Genomic DNA, 23035 nt, shown 5'->3' on the forward strand with positions numbered 1-23035 from the left:
AGATCATGACCAAGTGATTAAGCAAAATAGAGAAATGACTCCTTATGACTGTGATCCAGTCCTTAATGTGTCAGGTTTGACCAGCTGGTGTAGCGCATCATTTGCCTGAACATGTCTAAACTTTGTAATTATCTTTAGCTCTCTCAACTACAGTAAATGTGTTCTCGGGAAATACACCTTTCCCATCATCCCTTTGGGCTGCGATTGGCTGATGGGCTAAGAAGCTGAGGTGTTGCAGCAAATAGCACGAGCCGTGGGCTGGTCCATTCTGCAGCTCGAGGGAGGTTAATGAGTGAAGCCGCTGGGCTATCAGCCAAACATGAGCAGCAATGCTAAGGCTTCCACAATGAGCCTGACTGTATTACCACTGAGCTCTGTCTAATTATACACTCCCAGAGAGAGAGAGAGAGAGAGAGAGAGAGAGAGAGAGAGAGAGAGAATATTAGGCAGGGGAAAGAAAAAAGTTATCAAGTGTCACTGTGTGTCAGAGAGTCTTACTCAGAGGGATGAGTGTAGATTGAAGTTGTAAGGGTGAGATAGAAGGTGTGTGTCACTTAGAGCAAGAGAGGAGGAAGGAGGGAGTTGGAGAGATCAAGCGAGCTGGGGAGAGAGAAAGAGAGCGCACTCGCAGGGAGATAGAGGGAGAGAGAGTAAAGAGGCGTTTAGAGAGTGAGAAGGAGGAGAGGCAGGAATAGGATGAAGGGAGGGAAGGCTGAGCAGTAGAGAGGAGGAAGAGACTCACAGTCTTAAAACTGGATATTCCAACGTGCCTGCTGCTGCCTGATCCAATGAGTAAACTCTCTGCTACCTGCTACCCAAAGGCACCCAGTGAGGTATGTGACCACACTGCTTCCTCCTCTGTGTGTGTGTGTGTGTGTGTGTGTGTGTGTTGTGTGTGTGTGTGTGTGTGTGTGTGTGTGTGTGTGGTGTGTGTGTGTGTGTGTGTGTGTGTGTGTGTGTGTGTGTGTGTGTGTGTGTGTGTGTGTGTGTGTGTGTGTGTGTGTGTGTGTGTGTGTGTGTGTGTGTGTGAGCGAGCGCAGATGTGTTAGTATGAAGGGATGACAACACTGAGCTGTGTTTGTTGAATGCTCTGATGAAACAGGTTCAGGAGTTTCTGTAGGTACATGTCATCCAAAATGGGTATACGTTGATGTTTATGTGTGTATGAATGAGCGTGTGGTATACGCTCATGTAAGACGGCACCTGTGTGTGGGGGTGTTTGTGCGCGTGGATGGGTATGACAGAGAGAGTGTGAACAAGAGGGAGAGTGTGACAGATCCAGAGACAAGGAGCGTGTGAAAAAGACGGAGACAGACAGAAAGAGAGCTAGGGAGAGGTGGAGGTTCATCACTCAGCATGACGGCAGATCAGGACTTTCAAAATTAGAGCAGTGGGCTTAAATAGCCCTGGTCCAGAGATAGCCAGGGGCCCTGGAGGAGACCGCTTAAACTGAGAGGGACTGATATGAAATTGGGGAGGGTGGGGTTAGTCGAGCCAGGGAACATTTGGAAAGAAGGAGGAGGAGAGAGAAAATAGGAGGTGCAGATGTTGGGGGGAAATCTGGGGAAGATCTTATGCAATTAAAGACAGGTGTGCAGGAGCATCAGGCATCTGAAGTCCAACTCCTTATTCAACCAGTGCACAGGGTACGTGAGAGAACATGCACTGAAAAAACTTTACAACACCGCTCAGTCAAGGACTAAATGTGTCGTTTCTGCATCCCTCTGTGGGGAACACAGCTATGTTCAGGGCCCTGCTGATTTCTCGCCATTCTCAATGTAAAAATACTACGGCGTGTGCATGATTATGATTTCTGTATATCTATTTCTAATACAGCAGGCGCTGTACTTCTGCTGCAGTGATACCCCATATGCTGCATATAGGAACATTTCACAGGTTCAAACAGTTCTCAGTCTTTCAAGCGAAACGTACAACATTTCTCCCCTCAGACTTAATTCACTTATTTCAATTACAAGGACAGTCATTTGGAGTGTACAGGAAGTCTTATGTCACTGAGAGATTGCTATGAGAAATGTCCGTTTTGAGTGCACAAGGTGGGGCTCTAGCTGTACTCAGGTGGCCTCAAAACCCAGATCTCTTTTCATTTTACAGAATGGACTAATACAATCCTTTGTTTATATGACCCTCGCTATGTACCAGAGAAGTGCTCTCATGAATAATGGAACGATGATAAAGAGAAACTGAATGATAGTATATTTCTCCATCCATTTCAACATCAAGAAACAGAGATACAACTAGTCTCTTTCTGTAGGCTGAATGAAATATATTGCATGCCCTCCCATCCCATGTTTCTTAGAGTACTGTCACCCTGAAGAGCAGAACAGGCCTCTTGTTGGAGAAGGTTGAGTGGCTGCTGGCCCTTTAAGAGGTCTATTTTTACAGGGGCACACTCATGCATGGAGCGAGGCGCACAGAGGAGGCAGTGGCACACGGAGACTGTATCTGCTGTGCCTCACTTTTGTGACTCCACACAACACATCCTATAGGACCATAACCTTGTGCCAGAGTGGCTTCATAAAACTTGTTCAGCCCATAGAGGAGTGTGTGTTTTTTCATCAAAACTGGGACTTACGAGGTTTGCGCCCGACAAGGAGAAGGCACCCCTTTCAAGTGGATCTCTCTGAAGTCTAAAAGTGATAATGAGTGGGAGCTTGCAATAAAGACACCCTCATGCGCATTGTACACAAATGTGCCAACATTCCCACATACTTGTTTTGATATGCAGATAGCTATGAAAGAAATCTCAAAACATGCATGCCCCCTACTTACAAACACATAATACACTTAGTTTACTTGCACCCACACACTCCTCGAAAGAAACCACAAAAATTAGCACATTTCAGAACATTTCTACACAAACACACATCTTACCACTTAGAGAGTGCATAGTGCTGATCACCCACATAGAAAAAACGACTTATAAATACTCAATATCTGGACCTAAAATATCTTCTCCTAATGCAATATGCATGTTATATAATGACAGGCCATTATCACAGCGCTCCTTCCCGCCCTGCTGTGTCTCTCCACCTACAGCACCTACTGACACACACACACACACACACACACACACACACACACACACACACACACACACACACACACACACACACACACACACACACACACACACACACGGCCACTGTGGGGAAATGTCACAACTCAATCCCTGTGCACCTTTTGTTGACAGTCATATACTCTACTCTAGCACTCTCCCCCACATTAAGTGTGTGCTCTCAAACAGCCAGCCAGTAGAGTGAAAGGGAAAGACAGAGAGTGGTGGGGGACCTGAAAGTAAAAGAAACATAGGAATAACTTAGAGTCAAGTATACATTCACACTGAGACTACACGTTTGTGCTGTGTGTGTGTGTGTGTGTGTATGTGTGTTTTATCGCTGTATGTTACTTGTGTTTCTCTGAGAAGATGTTTCACCCCTTGAAACTCTTTGTGGGCGCAGCATGCTCAGCCTTTGAGACTACATAACCTTACATAACCTTATTTTTGAAAGCATTTTCTCTCTCACCCTGTTCCTCTTTAGGCTCTCAGATAGCAGGGAAACACTCATCAGGGGTGTGTGATGAATAATCACTCACCCTGTCACTCAAAACCACACCTAAAGGCAAACATACTTGCATATCCTCGTGAATATCATCCCCTCCAAAAAAGAAAAAAGGGTCCTTTTTGCTGTTCAAAGGCAATTCTAAAAACTGTACTGCCCTAATATACTCTTGTACTTAACTTCATTATTAATATATATATAAAAGGTGAAGCTCACAATATTTAAGTATTTCTAAAGTGAACTGACAATCAAGCAATGTGTATCTGCAATGTGTCAACACAGGAATATATGGCTCTACATCCGTGACAAATTGGACAGTTTCCACATAATGCACAAACCCTCCCATGGTACATACTGATCGTGAGTTAGTCCTGGGTTTAAGGCCTTTTTCCATCAGTAAAGGAGACCTTCTTGTCAGCTGTTCCCAGATCAGCACTCTCACAGTTGATGGGAATTGGCTTGGGAGCTCAGCTGAGGAGCCAGGAGTGTAATAAATAATCCCAAACAGAGGCAGGTGTTTGAATACAGTTGACACCATGCTAGACTACTTCAAGGTGACAGACACACCTGTCGATGAGGTTGTCCCACGAGAGGGAGCTGGATGCATTTACATTCAGACCCATTTATGGGTGAAAAGAATATGTGCGTATGTATGCTTATAAATGTGCGTGAGTGTGTGAGCGTACGCAATCTGTCAGTTATATGAGCTGTTTCTTGGCTGTTTGTGTTCCTACAGATCGTTTTCTTTAGCCCTGTTCTGCAACCTTTGTGTGATCACGCAGTATGTTCTCCTCCTCCTCCACGCTTTATCTACAATAAGGGTCAATGACCTTTCAACCTTACCACCCACCACTTACACCCACGCCCTCTCTGCCTGCTGTAGCCCATCAGTTCATCTCCTCCTTCATACGGACGGACTCAACGTGCACAAAAAGAAGATATTGCACAGTATCAGATTTGGTATCACTGCACTGAAAGTGTAACATCTGAGACATCCTGTAGCATCAATAGTGTCCTGAAAGCCTGTCCTGAAGTAGATGTGTATTGTATTTCCTTTCCATGCAATCCTTCCCTATTCAATTCTTTTTTTATCACTCGTAACATTTAAACCACTCAGCGAAACATCTTTCTCTAATTTAATTTGACTGCTTTTTGTGTGGTTATTAGCAGAGATTATGAAAAAGCTGTGTGATAAAGGTTTTCTCTCAAGAGGGACTCTCCCTATTTTGATTTTGAAAACAAGCATTAAGCCCACTGAATCCTACTTCAATATAATTTACAGCACCCTCGATAACAAACAGCATGAGCCGTGTGTTGAGTAAATGGCTGTGACTGTGTGTGGCTCGGCAGCAGATTTGGTGTAGGAGGGGTTGTAGAGCAAAAGCAATAATGGCAGTGTATAGCAATATTGCCTTGAATGCCAGCAGTGATAAAGGTACTCCAGACAGTATCGCTGAAACAAGTCTAGACAGTGGCTCTGTAAATGAATGGCATTTGAGATTCTAACAGGAGACCTGGCCGTGCTCTCTCAGTGGAGAAGTCATCACTATGTTTGCTTACAGCTTGCTGACATTTTGCTGATAAACTGAGAACCAACAAAAAAACAACCCAGTTTGACTGTCAGTCGCCAGGGGACAAAGCCAAAACAACAGATCTTTGGAATGAAAAGTAATCTCTCTCCTCTTTCACACACGGTGTTTCTACACCCGTGAGAATGTGTCCGTCTCCAAGTCCCGCTCTCTCTTCCTCTCTCTCTGTTTCCCCTCTCCTCTTCTCTTAAACCCCCTTGGAAGCGACGGATCTCATAGCGTGAGAGTACTACTCGCATCAAGGGCTCCGAGTTGAGATAATCATGTCACAAACTAGTGAGAGCGACTGCTACCTGTGAGCCAGTGAAGTTGAGCATGTCAAAAGTTGAAAAACAAAATAATAAGTGAGCAGCAAGAATGCATGAATGAGAATAACTTGACATAGCTTTGTAACCATTTGATGGTTATTTAAGAGTGTTTGTGATTCATATGAGTCCAACAAATTGAACCAAAGCCATGTCCTTGTGGTTAACAATGTAGCTGGTGCAGATCCTGCATCAGATTGAGACAGTGGAAAAGTGCAGAAATGAAACTCCCATCAGTAGACACTTAAATGTCATTGAATGACAACAACATGACACCCGCCTTAGAAAATGTCAGCCACAAGGTTTGCAGAATACCTCTGAACTGTTCCATTTGTTCCCTGTTGACCTTTGCATGCGCACTTGCATGTGCAGGCGGTGTATGTGTTTGTGTAGCAGAGACACTGCAGCAGTCTGCCATGGTCAGAGGAAGAGGAGAACGAGGAGGAGGAATTTTTGCTTCTGCTGACTGGCTGACCTGCATGTAATTAGTCAAGTCATATTTTTAACTGATATTGCGTAAAAGCCAGCTTAAGGAGCCATGGCTGCCCTATTTATACCCAAGGGGCTAATGGCCTGTACCACTACACAGGGGGATTTCCTCCCAGAACTATACTAAGCCTTCCTTAGGCTGTACCAGGATTAACCCAGCAATACATTACAGGCGTCACCCTCTAGTCTGCACCACTCACACTGTTCTACTCTCCTCCAATCAGCTCTTTTCCGGCAATATTCAGCACACTCTGTTTACAACTCTGCTTTCCAGAAAGTTATATTCAATTTTGTTTGCTGCACCCATGGCACACGCTGTTGGTCTTATTCGTCAACAATTTGTGCGACGGCAATGTGTGCAAGTGTGTCAAGAGTGAGCACATTTCCCACATGGAGTCAATCTTAGAATGAGTCTTTGCGTGCAGAGCTGCTGGCTCATCCTGTCGAAGAATGGGTCACGGCCCTGAAGGCTGACCTGGCCTTTTGCCCAATAAGCTACACCGTATCACCCGGTACTTTTATCAGCTTAACTCAGCTCCTTGTGGAGTAAGCCACCACACACGGCTAGTAGTACTCCCCTCCTCCCCCCCACCAACTCCCGCCGTCACTCCAACTTTCCATCTATCTATCTGTATCTAGTGTGTCCTCTACACCCTCCCCCCCCCCCACACTCTCCTCTACTCTCCCCTCTGTTCAGATCTGTTACATTCAGCAACAAATTTCTGCTGCATCAGATGTCCATCATAGATCCCCCTCTCAGCCTGAAACGTGATCAGACACCCCACACGAGGCTACGCATGAGGAAGGGACACAAATAAAAGAAGCAGTATGGTGTTTTGGTTGCAGAAAAAATAAATCATAAAGTAGTAAAACATGTCTTGTGTTCAATAGAAAGTGACGAGGAGAGGGAAGTAAATCCAGTCTCTAAAGTCTCACCTGTGGAAGCCTTTTGCTACTTAACACTTCCACCACTATGATTTGTTGGGTGTAGTGTGACTCATCTGACCTTTCTTGTCTAAGCCTGACCCTGTGTGTGTGTGTGTGTGTGTGTGTGTGTGTGTGTGTGTGTGTGTGTGGTGTGTGGTGTGTGTGTGTGTGTGTGTGTGTGTGTGTGTGTGGTGTGTGTGGTGTGTGTGTGTGGTGTGTGTGTGTGTGTGTGTGTGTGTGTGTTGTGTGTGTGGTGTGTGTGTGTGTGTGTGTGTGTGTGTGTGTGTGTGTGTGTGTGATGTGTGTGTGTGTGTGTGTGTGTGTGTGTGATGGGCAGGTGACAATAGTGCACCAGCTAGAGAGAGACAGACAGGAACCGCAAGCATTAGATGGAGAAAGACTGCACCTAATGTCTCAGTGGGACTCTACTGTGCGTTTTGTATTCATGTTAATGTTGGCCTTTCTGCGTGTATGCATGTTCAATAATGCTTAATATCAAAGTGTGCTGCACGAGTAGAGCATAATAGTCATTTGTATATCTCAGTCCTTGTTCTCTTTTCTCCTCTTTCATTATGACTGACTATTACATCTAAATGTATATCAAGCACTGAATACACAATTTATGTAAATTGTACAATCACATTTTGTTTTAACTTAATGCTGACTACGTGGCAGAGATGTCATGATTTTAGGAGGAAGTCATTATTTGATTTGCTTCACTTCATTTTATGTATTACCCTAATGTGCTTATAATATACAAATTGTAATTTCTCACTAACTTCAGTTTACATTTTATTTGTAAAAAAGGTGTTGTTTACGTAGGATTGTATCTTGTTCCATTTTGTATGGGACCATTTAGTATACATTGTTAAATACAATCTGTCAGCTTGCAAGCATGGAGCATTTTGTTTAATATACTCTTTATTTTGACATGCTGCAAACCCTCCATTCAAATCAGCTGTTACGTTTAAAAAATATATTTAAACAGATAAGGGTTAATAGAGTAGATTTAAGCATTTCCTGTTTCTAAACAAGCTTTCACCAAAGCAGTAAGATACAACACAATCTTGGCTTTTTGATCATGTTTAGTGAATATGAATTAATGTTATCATAAACAGATGGATTTTTTTTTCATCTTTCAGATTTTTTTCTATTCACAGCTTAATGTACATATTGTTGTTACTTTTGTTCATCAAGACTGAATGATCATTACCTTTCCATTCATTTTTCATCACGTAGTGACCCGTAGTGGCTAACAATATTATTTAATTTAAACCAAGATGCTCTGAAATTAAAATATCAGCATCTTCACTCTATCAGCTTTGATATTTATAATGAACCTACACAAATACTGCTAGAGCAGACAGCGCTTGTGCCCACACAACCACAGAAACATTCAGTTTGAACAAATTATCTCCTAAATGTCAACGGGAGACTTGGTTGACAATTGTCACACACTGTGAGAGGGTTTCAATGCGGCCTTCGTGCCGATGTGTCTGCACACACATCTAAATACAATTAGCTTACCAAACCATTGAGGTTGGGATGCTAGACAAGGTTAACATCTCATTAGGAAAACATTGGTTGATGCATGTCTGCATTTTGTTCTGTTTGAAAGGTTGAGTTGCCTGTATTGCTCTTGAAACAAAGCACATAAAGATCTTTTACAATTCACCAGCAATAATAATTTAATTGCTTCATTAAATCCTATTTCTCCCTCTGCTCCAATTTATATGTTTGTTCCTTTATTACAGTTCTGCACTGGTAATTAACATAAGCTTGTTTGAACTGAGGTTTGGCCCTGTTATTTGACAAGAAGCCAACGGTGTTATTTGCATTGCATTGCATTTCTAACCGTGTGCTTTTTTATTATTCTTGAAAAGGTTTTTGTACAGACAGGTTTCTGATTTGTTGCCGTGAATGAACGACACTGATCTCTCCAATTCAGTCATGATAAGCCATACCAACACACTTCCCTTGCCCTGCCTGAATCACTGAGGCATTTCATTCAGAGATCTCCTGTTAAACACACATATTAAGTCAAATCAAAACGTATTCATAAATCTTTAAGTGCGTTGATGAGAACAAAGGACACACATTCAGATGAAAACAAGGAGAATACGTATAGTGTGTGTGTGTGTGGGGTGTGTGTGTGTGTGTGTGTGTGTGTGTGTGTGTGTGTGTGTGTGTGTGTGTGTGTGTGTGTGTGTGTGTGTGTGTGTGTGTGTGTGTGTGTGTGTGTGTGTGTGTGTGTGTGTTTGATAAATATGAGGTTTACTTTTGAGTCAGAGGCAGCAGCAAAAGCCTAACTCTGAGAGTGTGTGTGGGATGAGCCTCCCTGTTATCAAATGTCTTTCTGCCTCCCCTTCATCCTTCCCCCTCTTATATGTGCCAAAATGTCTTCAGACATATTGCTTAATATTTGAATGAATGAATTATTAATTGATTTATTAATGACTTGTCATGTCAAAGGATACAATTACCTGGTGAAACTTAAGTAGAAACCATACCTTCCACCAGTACAAGACGGCATATAGTCAACATATACCGCCCAATATATAATCTGTATGTGCTGCATCCTTGAGTGTTTGTGTTCGCCCATATAGTGTGTGTGTGTGTGTGTGTGTGTGTGTGTGTGTGTGTGTGTGTGTGTGTGTGTGTGTGTGTGTGTGTGTGTGTGTGTGTGTGTGTGTGTGTGTATGTGTGTGTGTGTGTGTGTGTGTGTGTGTGTGTGTGTGGTGTGTGTGTGTGTGTGTGTGTGTGTGTTGTGTGTGTGTGTGTGTGTGTGTGTGTGTGTGTGTGTGTGTGTGGTGTGTGTGTGTGTGTGTGTGTGTGTGTGTGTGTGTATGTGTGTGTCACAGTGATTAAAGCAAGTGGGCGGCAGCAGCAACTGGTCTGCCTGTGTGGCTCTGCATAGCAGACATGTTTCTCACTGCTAGATATTACTCATTTCCTCAGCCCTTTGCACACTCAAGCACAAACACACAAGCGCACACACACACACACACACACTCTTGGCACACACACACAGTCACATATACAGCAGACACAGAGACAGATAACAGGCACTCAGTTCTTTCCTTCAGTTTGGTGGGCTTGCTGGTGTTATTCAATCGGAGATCAGAGGCAGTGTGTAGCTGGAGGCTGCTGATTGCTGCGGGTGTTGTGAGTGGCGGCAGTGTGGAGGAGCAGTGTTGCCCAGTGAGGAGCTGAGGAGTGGGTTGACCCAAGGAGGATTGGAATATGAATGACTACCAAGACTGGGACATCTGCTCAGCCTGCTCTAAGGTCAGTCTCACATCACATCACAACAAGAAACCAACTCCATCAACCTGCCGCCTGCTCCCACGCTCTCTAAATGTTCTTTTGGATTAAGAGAGCTGTTGTGGAGTGCTTTTGTTTGGCAATTAGCATACTGAACTATCAATTGATGTTTTATTTGGATTGCAAAACTAGAGGGATGTTTGGTAGTCCGGTTTTTCTAAGGGTTTGCTGCAAAGAGTAAAAAGACAAGTTTGACAGTTCTCCTGAGAAATGCATGTAGAGAAAAAGGCGGGATGATGTGGAGCGGTGCAAATACGCATGACACATTTGAAAATGAATTAAGAGCAAGAACAGGAATGTAAGCATTTTACAATTTAATATAAAAACAATTATTTTGTTTCAGTTTCAAGCAATTTAATTGTTAATTTTTTTTAGATTGTATCATGCTCACAAAGCAAGTCAAAAGTATAGAGGAGTATTAATTGGAAGGACATTGCATTTTTTCATAATTTTTTTATGTATTTAAATTCTACAAGAACAGTAGCTCCAGCTTACAGTAACTCTCTACGTGCATCTCTCCACGGTGTAGGAGTATTCTGTTCAAATATATGTCTCTGCAAACTCCTCCACATGCACAATAATGTTCTTTGTTTTCTTGTACTTTTTTGGCAAGTTTATATTAGGTCTATTTTGACAACCTTTTTTATAAGGGCCCGCGAAATTACAAGGCTGTCAGGGTCATCTGAGGACAAATATGGAAATCGAGTTTTTTGTATTGTGTGAAATCTGGATTTGTGTGCAGTGTTCGTGTGCAGCCAACATAGAGTAGAGCTTTTCATTTTTATTAAAGTGATAAGTTGGTCAAAAGTTAGTATTTTGAATGATGTGTCTAACTTAAGCATTTATTTTAAGATATCGGCATGGATTTTATAAGTTCTTAAAAACCTAAGCCATCTATCTGTATTGGCAAAATATGTTTATTTGTCGTTTATCTTTTTCTATTTAGTCAAATAAATGCTAAACTATGCAGGTTCTCAAGCTTTTACTCTCACAATATTAACTGGTTTATTAGCTTGATGAGATCATCACACATCATTTGACGAAATATTAATTATTTTAGGAAAATATTGATATAAATAAATATGTATGTCCATTACAAAAAGCACACCTGATTTCTGCTGCCATCTGAAGGCAGTTTTTTTTTTTTTTAAAGGAATAGCTGTTTTCATTGACCCTAAAAGTCACTGGGTTTTCTTGGCTCACAGAAGGCCATGTTATCTTTCAGGGGAACTGACAACCAAGTTCCCCTAAATTGGACTTTCGAGGTTAACATCACAACAGTAACGTGTATTTCCCACCTTCTACAACATCACACCCGTCCTGTCAGTGTCTGGGACAATAAAATCTCCCTCCTCTCACCACCACCCAGTTTTCAGTTTTACACTCAGATGCACAAAGAGCTTGCTCCACTCTAACACTTATTCTGTTTTTGGACCAAGTCACTTGATGAGCAACAGTTTACCCGCCTCTCCATGGAGTATCCTCATCTAACCTCTCCAACCGTGTGTGTGTGTGCGTGTGTGTGTGTGTGTGTGTGTGTGTGTGTGTGTGTGTGTGTGTGTGTGTGTGTGTGTGTGTGTGTGTGTGTGTGTGTGTGTGTGTGTGTGTGTGTGTGTGTGTGTGTGTGTGTGTGTGTGTGTGTGTGTGTGTGTGTGTGTGTGTGTGTGTGTCTGTGTGGACACAGTTGCCATGGTGACAATGTGGTGGATGGGGAGACGGCAGGGAGTTGGCTGTTGAGACAGACTTGCGGGTGAGTGCGGGCCTGAGTGGCAGCACAGTACTGTGGTGTTGTGGCGGCGGCGGGAGCAGAGATGGTGGCGGCGGTGGCGGGGCGATCAGCTGGGCTGGCCTTGCGGCAACCATCACTTCAAAAGAGCTCATTTAAAACGCTTGGAGAAGAATTAGTAGAGCTCCCCCGCACTTCTCACTGAATGAAACAAGGCTGCTAAATCTCTGACACATTCGAGGACTCAAACACAAACAATCACGCACACAGAGACCTAAACAAACAAACACACATTTCTCTTTGAAAAAAATAATAATGATTGCACATGCACACAAACATGGCACACACACACGCATGCACACACACTAGCAATCACACACATTTCTCCACACCCCTGCTGTGACACACAATTAATATGCAAAGACACATATCCTGTATCCACAACAACTGTTGGTAATATCAACAGTGTTTTTGTCAGCTTTTGGGTGGGTGGTGACCAGCTTTGCCTATCACTGGGGGAGTAAGTACTGCCGCCTGAGGGAGTATTTGTGTGTCTGTAGCTGTCCATGTGTGTCTGAAAGAGAAGGGGTGGGGGGTGCTAGTAGTAAGCTCATACACTGAAGAATACAGAGAACACCCGGGGGTGTCGTGGGGGTGGTTCATGAAAGTGGTACAAAAAACATATCTACATATTCCAATCATCCCCTGAGAGTCAGAGATGAAAACTCTCCTGCTGTGAATGCTCTTTGTGTGTGTGTGAGGTTTTTTTCTACACACACATACTGTGCTGCCTCTGAACTTCATTGGCAACAAAATATATTTTTAGTCCACATGTGGGAGTAATGTGTTTGAATGAAACGAGTAAGCTGGGTAGTTTCAGTCCCACCGCAGTGCTCATAGGTAATGACTAATTAGCGAGAGCTATCAGAAAGCTAGTTTCTAACCTTCTTAAAGAAGTTCATAAAAGAGAGTCAATAGCTGATTTCTGGCCATCTGTCTGATGCTGCTGAATGTTTGTTTGCATGTCTGACTGGACTGACAGCTGGGTCTTAACCACAACTGACGCCAGGACCTGGCAGACTGTTCTGTGTCCTCACTAAATCTGTCTTTTTTTCTGTCCCCTTCCTCCCTTTTACCTTCTCTATCTCCGTTTCTGTCCACTCTCATCCTCTCTCTAGGTGAGTGGCGCTTCAATCGTAAAGAATCAACAGTGATCTGACAGTGATGCTGTGTAGCAGCGTCCCTCTCTGTCTGCCCCCCTCATTCTCCCGTGAGGCCCATGTGACCTAACCTACACCCACACACAGGGGGCCCCCAGTGCCGCTGGAGCCCACCCATGAATCCCAGCCCCGACCGCGGCAAAGAGTGCCTCCCTCCCAAAAAAAGGGAATCTCGGCAAGGATCGTCCGAACACAACACCCCTCTGGACGAGTTTAAACCCCCTGTGCCGCTCCGGAGTCGGTCCAGCACAGGGGGAGGGGAGGGGGGCAGGGAGGCCAGCGACAGGGAGCGAGCTCTGATCAACCCGAGCCCCCATCTCCTACATACTCCTCCACCCCTTCCTGCTCCAGCACCAGGCCTCCCCCTGCCCCTACCATGGCATCTGGGCTACTCTCCCTCCATCTCCCTCCCCCTTTTCCCAGGGCAGATTGGAGAGAGGAGGGGCTCAGGGTCTCCCGCTTGGAGAGATGATCCTCTCTCCTCAGCCTTGCCCCACCACTCCAGGTGGCTCAGAGGGGAAGGCCCCCTCTCCTTGCCACCTTCCCCATCTTCTTCTGCCGCCTCCTCCTTCAAGACTCCCTACCCAGCCGATTCTAGAGAGATTTGGTCCTACATCAACAGTGGCCGGCGGGACAACAGCTCCCCTCTCTTCTCCCCCTCTTACTTGTTCAGCCAGCACTCTCTCTACCCTCAAGATCCAAGTTATACTGAAGCCAGACATAGATACCTGGGCAAGAGGCTCAATGGCCTAGAGGGGCCTGGCAGCAGGACTGCCTCAACCTCCAGGTCTCTGCTCTCAGGAGATTATGGGAACGAGAGCAGCAGAGCCAGGCTGGACATGGGTCCACACAGCTCCCATACCAACGGTGGACGGAGACAGCAGGAGGATCTAACATCCCGTGTCCATACTGGAGGGCCTTATTTGTCAGACTCTCTAGCTCAGGAGGGCCCTGAGACACATTCCTCACTGCAGGACAGACATACACATGGGATAGTTAAGACCAGCTTACTCTCCTCCAGTCTCCATCCCCTGGGACCAGTCCCCAGGGGAGGTAGAGGGGGTCTCCTGGACTCCCTAGGGGTCACACCAGCTGAGGCCCAGATCTATTACTCCTTAGGATCGGTGGGCCACCCCAGCCCTCAGGTCCAGCCCTACCCGCTCTACAGCCCCTCAGGAACCGCTCTGTACAACCTGCACAGGGAGCCAGTACCCAGGCAGCACAGTGTAAGGAACTCCCCTCACTCCCCCCTGGGTCTGCATAACAGCCATGACAGGTCACCAAGAGACCGGGACAGAGACCTAGAAAGAGACAGAGAAAAACTCCTACAAAGGGACAGGGAGCGAGGCAAAGACAAAGAAAAGCACCTTCAACATGACCAAGAAAGAGACACTGAGCGCGAGAGACGAAGGGATAGAGAAAGAGGGAGAGAGTTATCTCCTTCTCATGCTCACACCTCACCCCCAACCCCTCACCCATCCTCACCCCCTGCGCTCCTACCTCACTTCACCAAGGGTTCTCTGATCGAGTTGGCCAGCGGCCGGTTGAAGCAGGTGGAGGAGCTGCGGACCGAAGACTTCCTGAGGAGCGCAGATACCTCCCCCGAGTTTCACCTCAGCACCTGCACTGTGCTGCTGATTTCCCCCAGCAGCACACAGGGCTTCAGCCACCTGCAGGTCCACCTCACAGACCGCAACACTCAGGTCAGCTTTATCCTAAAATATCTTCATTTGAGTAGCAGATATGTTTTTACCAGCACAATCAGAAGATAATTTCATAAAAAACTGCATGGAAAGATGATTGTTAATGTAGTGCAGTTGAGGCTGTAGATTACCCATCTTTAATCTAATTCCTAACACACTTTATTGCACACCAAAGTCACATTGAGGTGTTATTAACTTTCTGATTACAGACATTGAATCCCTCTTTGTTGAGTGTATAACATTGTTGTGCTTTTCTGTAGGAGCTACTGAAGGTCTTGGTGGAGTATCCATTCTTTGTGCAGGACCGAGGCTGGTCTTCTTGCTGCCCGCAGAGAACCTCACAGCTGTACGGCCTGCCCTGTCGCCAGCTCATGGAAGGCGATGTCTGCCTGGCTCTCACCCCCACCCCCACCCAAACCCACCGGACACGCACGCGTACTGGCTCCAGGGCCCATCGCACGCAACTCCCCCCAAGGGCTGCAGGAGATCCCAGCAGCTTGCACAGGGAGGAGATGCCACCTCCACCTCCCCCCCCCCCTCTCTCTCACCACCCACCTCCTGCTGCACCGGCCCCTCGGCGGGCGCTGGCTGCAGTCCCCCCTGCTCAGGAGCAGCAACGTCTGCGAAAACGGCGCTGGTCTGCCCCGGATACCCTACCCTCAACCGGCACTGATGAAAGCCTCATGGATTTACCTCATGGTTCCAAGCTAATGAAGTGGCAGTAGAAACTTGGAAATGCATATATGCATACTGACACACACACATAAGCACATACACACCCTCCTAGTCTCTGTTGCACCCACCAAGAAGACAATGGAGAGACCTCAAGGTAGGGTTGCAGGGAAGGAATACAAAAAAAGGAAAACGCAATTTACGGGTGCCCACTCTGCTGCCCAAAATATTAACCCCCTCCCTAGTCTGGTCCTTGTTGCACCCTCCTTTCCTATCCTTTCCTTTCTTCCCCTCAACATTACTTAGCACACCCCTAAAAGGAGCAGCAGCAGAAGGATCCCTAGATGGCTCCTTACAGACACTGAAGACATTTAGTGAGACAATCAAGCACTTGTCTGTGTTCACTGTTTTTGTAATGGTTGTCGCACACACCTACTTAATGACAGTGTGTTCTGCAGGGTATTGACTTCCAATCAGTGTTATGAAAGTAAACGCTATTGAAGAAGTGCAGATATATATGAACAAAGGTTGACTATATATATTACATTGCAGATGTTAAATACAGTACATATGCTAAACAGATTTAATGCAATCTCTTTGTCGATTTCGCGATGCATTTTTTGTTTCTTTAATTGTCTTGCAGCTGAGCCGATGTCTACATGTCGGCCTAGGCAGGCAATGTGAATGTATGAGCAACTTATAGCCTTTTTTTTATTCTCATCACTGGGTGTCATTTAAAACAAATGATTGTTCTTCAAGGCATTACCCTCCAATATGTTCTTAACATTTTCTCTGAGAGAGGGAGAACACTAATGAAAACTGCGTAACAGACAATCCCGCCCACACAGACAGGTCTGTGCCACATCGCCTCGACACTCATGGTGTTTTTCCATTAAAAACAGAATGATGGAAAGAGTAGGAAGTGCAGTATGGCTGACGAGTAATGGTGCTAGTAACAAGTTGGAACATGATGCTTTGTGAACACTCTTGACCCCTTGTACGCTTCGGTTCCCATTTCATTTTTTTATGTACTGTATTTGTTTGAAGGCAGGGAAAATGATGAAAGTATTTTAAACTCAGATACGGGTATCTCCTCTGATTCAGCACACTCTCTCACTTTAGTTTTTGTGTTTTTTTTATTTAAAAAAAACCTTACCTGTGGATTTTCTTTTTAAATGTTATAGCTACAAAAATGTATATTTTTAAAAATTGTGAATCTGTTCTATGATGTTCGCTAGAAATAAAGGAAAAAAAGCTTTATAGATTTAATTAAATGTGTGAATTTATTCTCTGCATGTGTCAAGTACTGAACACTTAAATTATTATTTATTACAGATGCTGAATATGAGGTTTGCAAAAAATACAAGCATATTTTTTTACATAAATACAATCTTATCAGCATGATTTATTGGTGAAACAAGAAATCTGGTTTGACAACAGCTGATTAATGAAATTAATATAAGGTAATACATAAGCATAAAGAAATTCCTTTCATGCATTGCAGGAAAGATCTATAATGCAAAACCACAATTGTTTCTTCATTCAATACTCTATATTGTTTGCTCTGCTCTTAGGATATATTTCATTATGATGACAGGGGAAGGAATGAGGCTTCAGTTACCCACATGTGTATATTGTTCATGGCTAACCCGGTGTAGGTAGCTTCCCCTGTCCTCCTGTGTTGGAGGTGAGAATCGGCCGCTTATCCTCGGTCTTCACAGTTGAACCTCTGCATGAGTTCCACTGCAAACAAGGGCACCACCTGGCAAACAGGACAGTATCAATCAGTATGCCTTTGAGGACATCTACTGGCAAAGAATTACAGCTGCACTTCCATGTAGAGAAGAATTGCACGATTCTTTGTGTCTTTGTGTCATGGTGGATCAAACCCATGACTGCAAATCACAGTGACACACTGTTGACAGTACACTTTAAGTATTATTTCACTTCATAGAGTAGTTTAAACAGAATATACAACTTAAAATGCAGGTATGTGACAGAATCAAGAAAGAATGAAACGTACATCCTTTTGTCTACAAAACTGTAATTATAATTTAACAGAGAAACCTGCACAAGGCGTCCAACTGGGTAATGAAAATGTTCAATAGAAATTACAAAGTGAATGTGAGGTGAAAATATGAAAGTAATGTATGTCTAAACTAAATCCCTTATTTCAAGGATAACATCAAACATTGAAATATTACATTTAGTCAAATAACAAACCTGCGCCATTATCAGCTTTCTGTTTTTAGGTATGTCGGGGTCTGGGTACTCCTCTCCGAAGCAAAGCTCAATCTCATAAGTAGGTGTAGGTCCCTCCCCCTGTAAACAGCACTGAAGCTCTGTACAAAAACATTGTATATTATTATATATATATTATTAGAGATTGCTGTGAGAGAGGATGCTAGCGTTGCTTGTTTGCCACTTCTCCACCTTTGTGCTGATGATTGATTTTATGTAAAGCGTCTTTGAGCATTAGGAAAAGTGCTATACAAATTAAATTAAAATAGTGCATTTGCATAGAGCAATAATGTAAGCCGTAAAGAATCCTCAACAATTAGCGTCTTGATTTATGACTAACTAATTCAATCAAACTGCTTTTTATTGGCTGATACTACATTTATTATTTTATATATTCATGCACCCTCTTACCATTGAGAAATCTGGGTATGTCAAGCAGTTTGAAGGTCTTTTCTCGCTCCAGTTTGTTGGGCCGGTCGGTGTGTTGGGCCATGGGACCGCTCCAGTACACCCTGCCCTGGCAAAACCGCTTGATGAACACCCCGTCTGGGGCCACCCATAATAGCACCCCCCTCTCAAGATGACAAAGAAGGCGGTTCATTGCTTCAGCCATACACGACGGCAGAGATACAGCATCCGGGGACGGGAAGGAGAGCTGCTGGGCGGTGCAGGGCCCGTAGATCTGTTCGTTTCCCAAGGGGACGTGGCCCTGCAGGATGAAGCACCCCTCTGGGCTCCTGGTGCACACCTTCGTCACACTGTGGCCCTGGTACAACAACGTCACCTGCATACGAAAGTCTGCACACACAAAGTGTTTCAGGTCATACAGTGGCATGTTAAGTTTTTTGAATTTTTTGAATCAGAATCAGAATACCTTTATTCGTCTCACAGAGGAGACATTTACGTTTGTTACAGCAGAAAAGAGCCAAAGACAGCTTAATGTTAACTAAGAAGCATGCATAAAAAAAAATATTAAAGATAAAAAAGTTAAATAAATTACACAATTTACAAAATATACATCCTGTAACAGTTCTGAAGATATAGCAGCCAGGTATATATTGCACAGTTATTAACATGCACTATCCCATGAACTCACCTGATACAGTATGTGTAGAGGTAAGAAAGGTCGTAGGAGCAGGGCTCTGATTTAGAGTCTTTTTTCCTGTGAGCTCACAATACATGTGCTCTCTCATCAGATTATCTAAAGCAGAGTAGAGAGATTATTCATTACTGTACATTGTAACAGTAAAATACAAGTTCACAAGTAAAATTCCTACCAACGTTAAGATGAGGGCTGAACACGGGGCAGTAGTTAGGTGCTGTTTCTTCAAATTAAGCGGGGTCCATTTATATTTGTTAATTTTATATATTAAGTAATTCACCATAGGGACTCGAGATTTTGACAGGGATGATAAACATTTCATGACTTGAATAATTATAGTTTCCCATTTTTAGCTTTGGATCATCCCTAAACATAACAGTATCAGTGTGTGTGTGTGTGTGTGTGTGTGTGTGTGTGTGTGTGTGTGTGTGTGTGTGTGTGTGTGTGTGTGTGTGTGTGTGTGTGTGTGTGGTGTGTGTGTGTGTGTGTGTGTGTGTGTGTGTGTGTGTGTGTGTGTGTGTGAACCTTACCAGTCAGTGGTTTGAAGTCTTCGTTACTTGTATGAAACAATTCCTTTTGACAATGAATATGCAAAAACAAAAAAATGTTTAATAGAGTATGAAGCTTATGGCTTATTAATGTATAAGGATCAGAATTCTTTTTTTTTTTGTAGAGATCAGAGCACTTTAAATTGATTTTCCCGAACAACCCAAACGTTTTCTGCTGCCAAAAACACACCGTTGATCAGCATCTCTTTATGGATGTGGAAAGCTCCAACAAATGTTGCCACTCATACAAAGTCTAAGCATTAAATTACAACCAATAGTCAAACCTGCTAAACGTACTGTACTGTCGGGTTTGAACATTTCTGGCTCTATGACTCATAGTGGTAGTATCAAAAAAGAAAATATTTACCAGGAGACACTAAGAATAAATACATCCATAATCTTTTCACTGGAATTGTCTCTTTTTGTGTTTTTATATCTTTGCCAGCAAAATCAGATTTTCATCCCTGATATCCACCTGTTTCAAAAACTCTAAACACTGACAGAAAGAAGGGAAATTAAAAGAAACTCTTAAATTAGCATGCAGTAACCAAATGTTAAGGTAGTGTAGGTGAGTCATTCTACAGAAAAGGTGGAATCTGGGTGATACAAATTTGCTGAAATATATTCCTTCTAAACACATCTAAAACCTGTTAAATAGCAATAACTAACTCTTAACTTGATGAATCCACAACAAGTAGCTTAAAGTATTTTTATTATTTTTATAATTTATACAAAGCTTATTTGTATAGGAATGTCACTGGTGTTACGTGTTACCAGGAAGAAGAGTAACACCAGTGACAATTTGGAGAAAACACTACCATTTTAACAAAATGGCTGCAATGTGTCAGACCAAATGTGGCTTCAGTCAATATCAAAATCGTTGAACTCTTCAATACAATACATTTTCCCATTCAAATGTTCACCCCTAGGGCTATGCAATGAGTAACACTAATGACAGACTTGAAAGACGCATGTAAAATTTGAAGATAAAATGACACCTTTAACAAACAAAGTAAGAAGTATCTGACTTTCCTTATGTCTTTGTCCATTGCACTGTCTCAAATGATCTCTTGTTACAGGAGGCACTTCAGAGACAGTACATTACTTCAAAATAAAAGCGTTTTGTGTAGCAATAACACCAATGACGTAATTTTGGGTGACTGACATTTATTGGATATTATTAATACTAACTTGCGTTTTCTTTTACCATTTCAGTGTTATATTTAATGCTTGTAATGTTATGTAATTATGAATGAGATTTATTTATTGAAAATGAATAATGTTAAATGAAAACTATAGGCTCCACTTCCATGTATGATCAAAGTGACAAGGCAGTTCCTTGAACTTGGCATTTTAAATAAATTGCAATATATGTATAAAACCATTTTTTATTTAGTACCATTGCAAAGACAATCTCTATTTATTCAACATATATAATGAATGTGAGTATTAGGTCAACGTCATATATTTTGGTGTCTGCAAAAGTAAGTGACAGCACTTCCACCTTTTCTGTAGAATGACCCAGGTATGCTATTGCACTTGTGTTTTAACCTACCTGAGACCTTTTTGCCTCGATGTACACTTGATCCTTTGTCCGGGGAAACTCTATGGAGAGCAACAAGTGGGAACAAAAACGAGAGCATGCGATGCTATCAAAATCGTATCAAAAGCTAGCTGAGAGAAGAATAAATATAAACACATTTCATTCCTTGCTTTGTTTGCATGAATTAACTTGTTCTCTTTTTATTCTGGTGCATTGTTTTCTTACACCACACCACACAAGCTCAGATATAATAACCATTAAACATTTTTAAAAGGAAACGGCCATTTGGCGTCACTTTTACCTCGTGGCCTGGCTGACCCTTGATCTTGCTGGATAAAATAGACCTTATAGGGTTCAGTGATGTCCAGCTGGTTGCGTTCATGGACCTCCAGGAAGTCTGTGCTTTTGTTGAGTGCACAGCGGAGACGGGTCTTCCACATGGTGGGGTCAGCTTTATCCCTGCCCTCCCTGTACTTTCCCTTGTACACAGCCCATGCCTGGATGTGAAGACTTAGATGTTATTCATTTAGGTTCAGCATTGAGAAATAATTATTTATGATTGGGTCATAATTAACTGAGATTTCTTTAATTTGTAGAGTAGTTAATCAGATCATTTTAAATGCTTCTTTGTTTTTTTGTTGAATTACTTTTTTCTGAGAAATGTAAGGGCACATCTCTTTTGAATGCAGTGGTGGTTTTGCATGATCCTTTATTTTACAGATCTGTTCAATAAACCAATGTATTCATTATTCAACAAGATAATGTGTTGAGTATTTGTTGAGCTACAATCTGATACAGCACATGAAGGTATCATTCAAGATGTTCTCCAATCAACTAACAAGAATCATATATTTCAGGACTTGAGAAAACGATACAAAAAAAAAGATTTTATAAAAATCCTAATCTTATATAAAGAGATAACATATATAATTATTTAAATAAATAGGAACCTGGCTACTTGAAACCTGTGCAACATGATAACAGATCATGATAAACAGGCTATAATTTATTATACTTTACTTAATAATAAGAAGGCCTAATATAATAAGGATAAGGAAAAATAAGGAGCTCAACATCTTTTGTTTTTTGTGATTAATGTATAGACTTGTTAACTTAGGGCTTAAAAAAACACTTCATAATAGTTTCATGAAACTCCCTTTACAACAGTCGCCTGAAGTTCCTACATTAATTCCTTTACATAACGCATTCAAAACGCGATCCGACCATATCTTTCAGATGTTATGTTTAATAATGTAAAACAGTATGGACCTTGAAGAGAGCTGCGTCCTCCGTCTGCTTGTAGTCCTTCTTGGCTGCGTGCTTCCACGGGATCCTGAACATGGTTCTGTCCTCATCCTCCCAGCACAGTCCTTCAAATCTCCCACTGTCTATCTGAGCTACCAGCCACTCTTTCATGTGCATCTTGGCTTCCATCTCCAACACTGACTGCTGTTTTACAAGGAACAAAGCCTCACTTCCAAATGTCAGACATGCATGTGAGCAGTTTAATCCCGTTCGCACCTTGCAAGCGAAAAAACAAATTCCAATAATTAATTATTCTAATGCTACTCAAGCCTATAAAATAAGTTTCACAATAATAAAGTCTGATAATATGATGCAGTGATTACAAAAAAGAAAGTTGTAGACAAACAGACCTCACATGTGAATGCAGAAGTCCTTACTAAATGTATAGTGCGCTCTTGGAAGGGAAAGCGAAAGCTTAGAGATCATTTGATACTTTCGGTTTCCTCATGCAGCTACAGTTTAATATGTAACGCGTCAAGTGAAGTTTATGAGGGGGGACACACCGGCAGGTTACTCACTGGATCAGTGGAACGGACTGTCTTTAAGTGAAAGTAATTTACGCACATGTATAATGCAACGTTTTAGTTTGTGTTGGATTATATTACTTTGCCAGAAGGCAAACCAAAGCTTTATATAATTAAAGCTTATGACTGATCCAAACATGGCAGCCATATCAATATATATATCGTACAACATTTAAAGTAGGATGAAAAGCCAGGTCACAATCATCATCAACAAAACTGCTAAATTAAAAGAAGTT

The 23035-nt window shown here is 42.7% G+C and overlaps 2 protein-coding genes across 6 annotated transcripts; one reads left to right on the top strand and one right to left on the bottom strand.

Annotated features, from left to right (window-relative positions):
* Window positions 1-469: 469 nt before the first annotated feature.
* zmp:0000000926 (zinc finger CCCH domain-containing protein 13) lies at window positions 470-16796 on the top strand. 5 transcript variants are annotated; one of them, XM_034211042.1, is made up of 4 exons: window positions 470-833; window positions 9978-10179; window positions 13120-14864; window positions 15125-16796. In XM_034211042.1, the coding sequence occupies exons 3-4, from the start codon at window positions 13278-13280 to the stop codon at window positions 15587-15589; spliced, it is 2052 nt and encodes a 683-aa protein (XP_034066933.1). In that variant the 5' UTR covers window positions 470-833; window positions 9978-10179; window positions 13120-13277; the 3' UTR covers window positions 15590-16796. The 5 variants fall into 5 exon arrangements, with proteins under 5 accessions (XP_034066933.1, XP_034066935.1, XP_034066936.1 ...); XM_034211044.1 differs by lacking the exon at window positions 9978-10179; XM_034211045.1 differs by lacking the exon at window positions 470-833 and having other exon boundaries at window positions 9750-10179; window positions 11900-14864.
* irf10 (interferon regulatory factor 10) lies at window positions 16797-22652 on the bottom strand. The gene is given in 10 exon segments (XM_034211047.1): window positions 16797-17256; window positions 17258-17298; window positions 17760-17878; window positions 18189-18575; window positions 18874-18978; window positions 19410-19452; window positions 20983-21032; window positions 21272-21467; window positions 22240-22491; window positions 22626-22652. Coding segments are annotated over 9 exon segments (1182 nt in total). The 5' UTR covers window positions 22405-22491; window positions 22626-22652; the 3' UTR covers window positions 16797-17180.
* Window positions 22653-23035: the final 383 nt, after the last annotated feature.

This window comes from Gymnodraco acuticeps, unplaced genomic scaffold, assembly GCF_902827175.1.
Source record: "Gymnodraco acuticeps unplaced genomic scaffold, fGymAcu1.1, whole genome shotgun sequence".
Taxonomy (NCBI): domain Eukaryota; kingdom Metazoa; phylum Chordata; class Actinopteri; order Perciformes; family Bathydraconidae; genus Gymnodraco; species Gymnodraco acuticeps.